This window comes from Gadus morhua, chromosome 7, assembly GCF_902167405.1.
Source record: "Gadus morhua chromosome 7, gadMor3.0, whole genome shotgun sequence".
In the NCBI taxonomy this organism is placed as follows: Eukaryota; Metazoa; Chordata; class Actinopteri; order Gadiformes; family Gadidae; genus Gadus; species Gadus morhua.
The window spans coordinates 31273986-31276485 of NC_044054.1; the positions used below are offsets into that span (position 1 = coordinate 31273986).

Below are 2500 nucleotides of genomic sequence, written 5' to 3' on the forward strand. Positions count from 1 at the left end.
ACGTGGTTATTGATCGGAGGTTGGTTCCTGTGGTTTTGTTTTCATCACTAATTCATCTGAGCTCTTCCCCACCAAACCGTCCTGAGAGCGTAGACATGCTGCCGGAACAAATAAGTCAATACCCCCCCTCTCCCCCTCCACCTCCTCCCCCAGCGATGGAGAGCTGAGAGAGGAGAGGAAAAGACGCAGAGAGGAAAGAAAGAGCGATATATACAGTGAAAGAAAGATTGATAAGAGGGTTAGGGAGGGAGGAGGAGGAAAAGAGTGATCAGAGACAGAAGCTCAGAGATCTGCCGGGGGGAGGAGGGGGAAGGGTGAGAGACATGAGAGGGCGAGAAAGGGTGTGTATGTGGAGATGTGAGAGGGGAATGAGGGGGTGGGTAGGAGGGGGAGAGAGGGGTGAGTTAGCAAGTGAGAGAATCGGCAGGTGGCGGCGACCTGGGAGGGAGGTGTTGGAGAGAGGGGTGAGTGAGAGGGGGAGAGAAGGGATGGGTAGATGGGAGGCTGATGGGAAGAGAGGGAGGAGTGAGAGGCTGACAGAGGGACCGTTGAAGGGGGAGAGTGAGGGGGCAGCAGGAGTGAGAGGCCGACAGAGGGACCGTTGAAGGGGGAGAGTGAGGGGGCAGCAGGAGTGAGAGGCCGACAGAGGGGCCGTTGAAGGAGGAGAGTGAGGGGGCAGCAGGAGTGAGAGGCCGACAGAGGGGCCGTTGAAGGGGGAGAGTGAGGGGGCAGCAGGAGTGAGAGGCCGACAGAGGGACCGTTGAAGGGGGAGAGTGAGGGGGCAGCAGGAGTGAGAGGCTGACAGAGGGACCGTTGAAGGAGGAGAGTGAGGGGGCAGCAGGAGTGAGAGGCCGACAGAGGGGCCGTTGAAGGGGGAGAGTGAGGGGGCAGCAGGAGTGAGACGTACTCTTGACGGTGAGCACCATGCTCTTGCTGATGTCGGAGCCCACTCCGTTGGAGGCCTGGCAGAGGTAGTATCCCCGGTCGTCCTCCAGCACGTGGCGGATCAGCAGCGAGCCGTTGGACATAACCTGGATGCGGCCGGTGAGGGGCACCGGGTGGTACTGCTGGGGGTTCCCTATACCTGCAGGGGGCCGAGCACATAGGGTTAAACACCACCAACTACCGAGCACATAGGGTTAAACACCACCAACTACCGAGCACATAGCATCAAATACTACCAAATACCACCAAATACAAACCAAATACTATCAAATACCATCAAGTACCATCAAATACCACCAACTACCAAGCACATAGTATCAAATACTACAAAATACCACCAAATACGAACCATCAAATACCATCAACTACCACTAAATACTATAAATACAATCAAATATTATCAAATAGCATCAAATACCATCAATTACCACCAACTACCATGAAATACAATCAAATACAATCAAATACTATCAAATACCACCAAATACTATCAAATACCACCAAATACTATCAAATACCAGCAATACTATCAAATACCATCATATACCATCAAATACTATCAAATACCATCAAATACCATCTAATACCACCAACTACCAAGCACATAGTATAAAATACTACCAACTACCACCAAATACAAACCATCAAATACCATCAACTACCACCAAATACTATCAAATACCATCATATATGATCAAATACAATCAAATACAAAGCATATAATATCAAATACTACCAAATACCAACAAAACAAACCGTCAAATACCATCAAATACCACCAAATACTATCAAATACCAAGCACATAATATTAAATGCTACCAAATAGCACCAAATACCAACCATCAAATACCACCAAATACCACCAAATACTATCAAATACCATCAACTACAATCAAATGCCATGTAAGCACATACCATTGAAATACCTCAAGATACCAGGAAATAACAGCAAATACCCCCAAATACGAACCATCACATGACCATCATATACCAAGCACGTAGCATTTAAAACCAGCAAACGAGCAAATACCGAGCAAAAGAACCCCTGCCTGTAATATGTTCCTCGCTAACCGTCTTGCTCTGGCTGCCCCTTGGGGACGGATCGAGTGCTTTGATTGATTTATGAACAAGCTGTGTATTTTATTTGAAACCTAAATGTACTCCCGGCCTCCTCCTTATATCACCCTCCCCCCCCGGCCTCTTCAGGGACCGATGAAGCCCAGGCTCTTCTGTTTATGGGGCGGGCGAACCAGGTGTGTGTGTGTGTGTGTGTGTGTGTGTGTGTGTGTGTGTGTGTGTGTGTGTGTGTGTGTGTGTGTGTGTGTGTGTGTGTGTGTGTGTGTGTGTGTGTGTGTGTGTGACTCATGGCATTCTCAAAGTGTGTGTGTGTGTGTGTGAGTGTGTGTGTGTGTGTGTGTGTGTGTGTGTGTGTGTGTGTGTGTGTGTGTGTGTATGTCTCAGGGCATCCTCAAAGTGTGTGGTGTGTGTGTGTTTGTGTGTCTCAGGGTGAACTCATCGTGGGTGAATGTGTGTGTGTGTGTGTGTGTGTGTTTG

General features: G+C 48.8%; 1 protein-coding gene across 1 annotated transcript in view; it reads right to left on the bottom strand.

The window, feature by feature from the left end:
- dscaml1 (Down syndrome cell adhesion molecule like 1) overlaps positions 1-2500 on the bottom strand; it is a gene marked incomplete at its 5' end in the record, with an annotated part of 30377 nt that overhangs the window by 26946 nt on the left and 931 nt on the right. Inside the window, 1 exon segment of the mRNA XM_030361442.1 lies at positions 908-1084. Coding sequence (XP_030217302.1) covers positions 908-1084 — 177 coding nt within the window.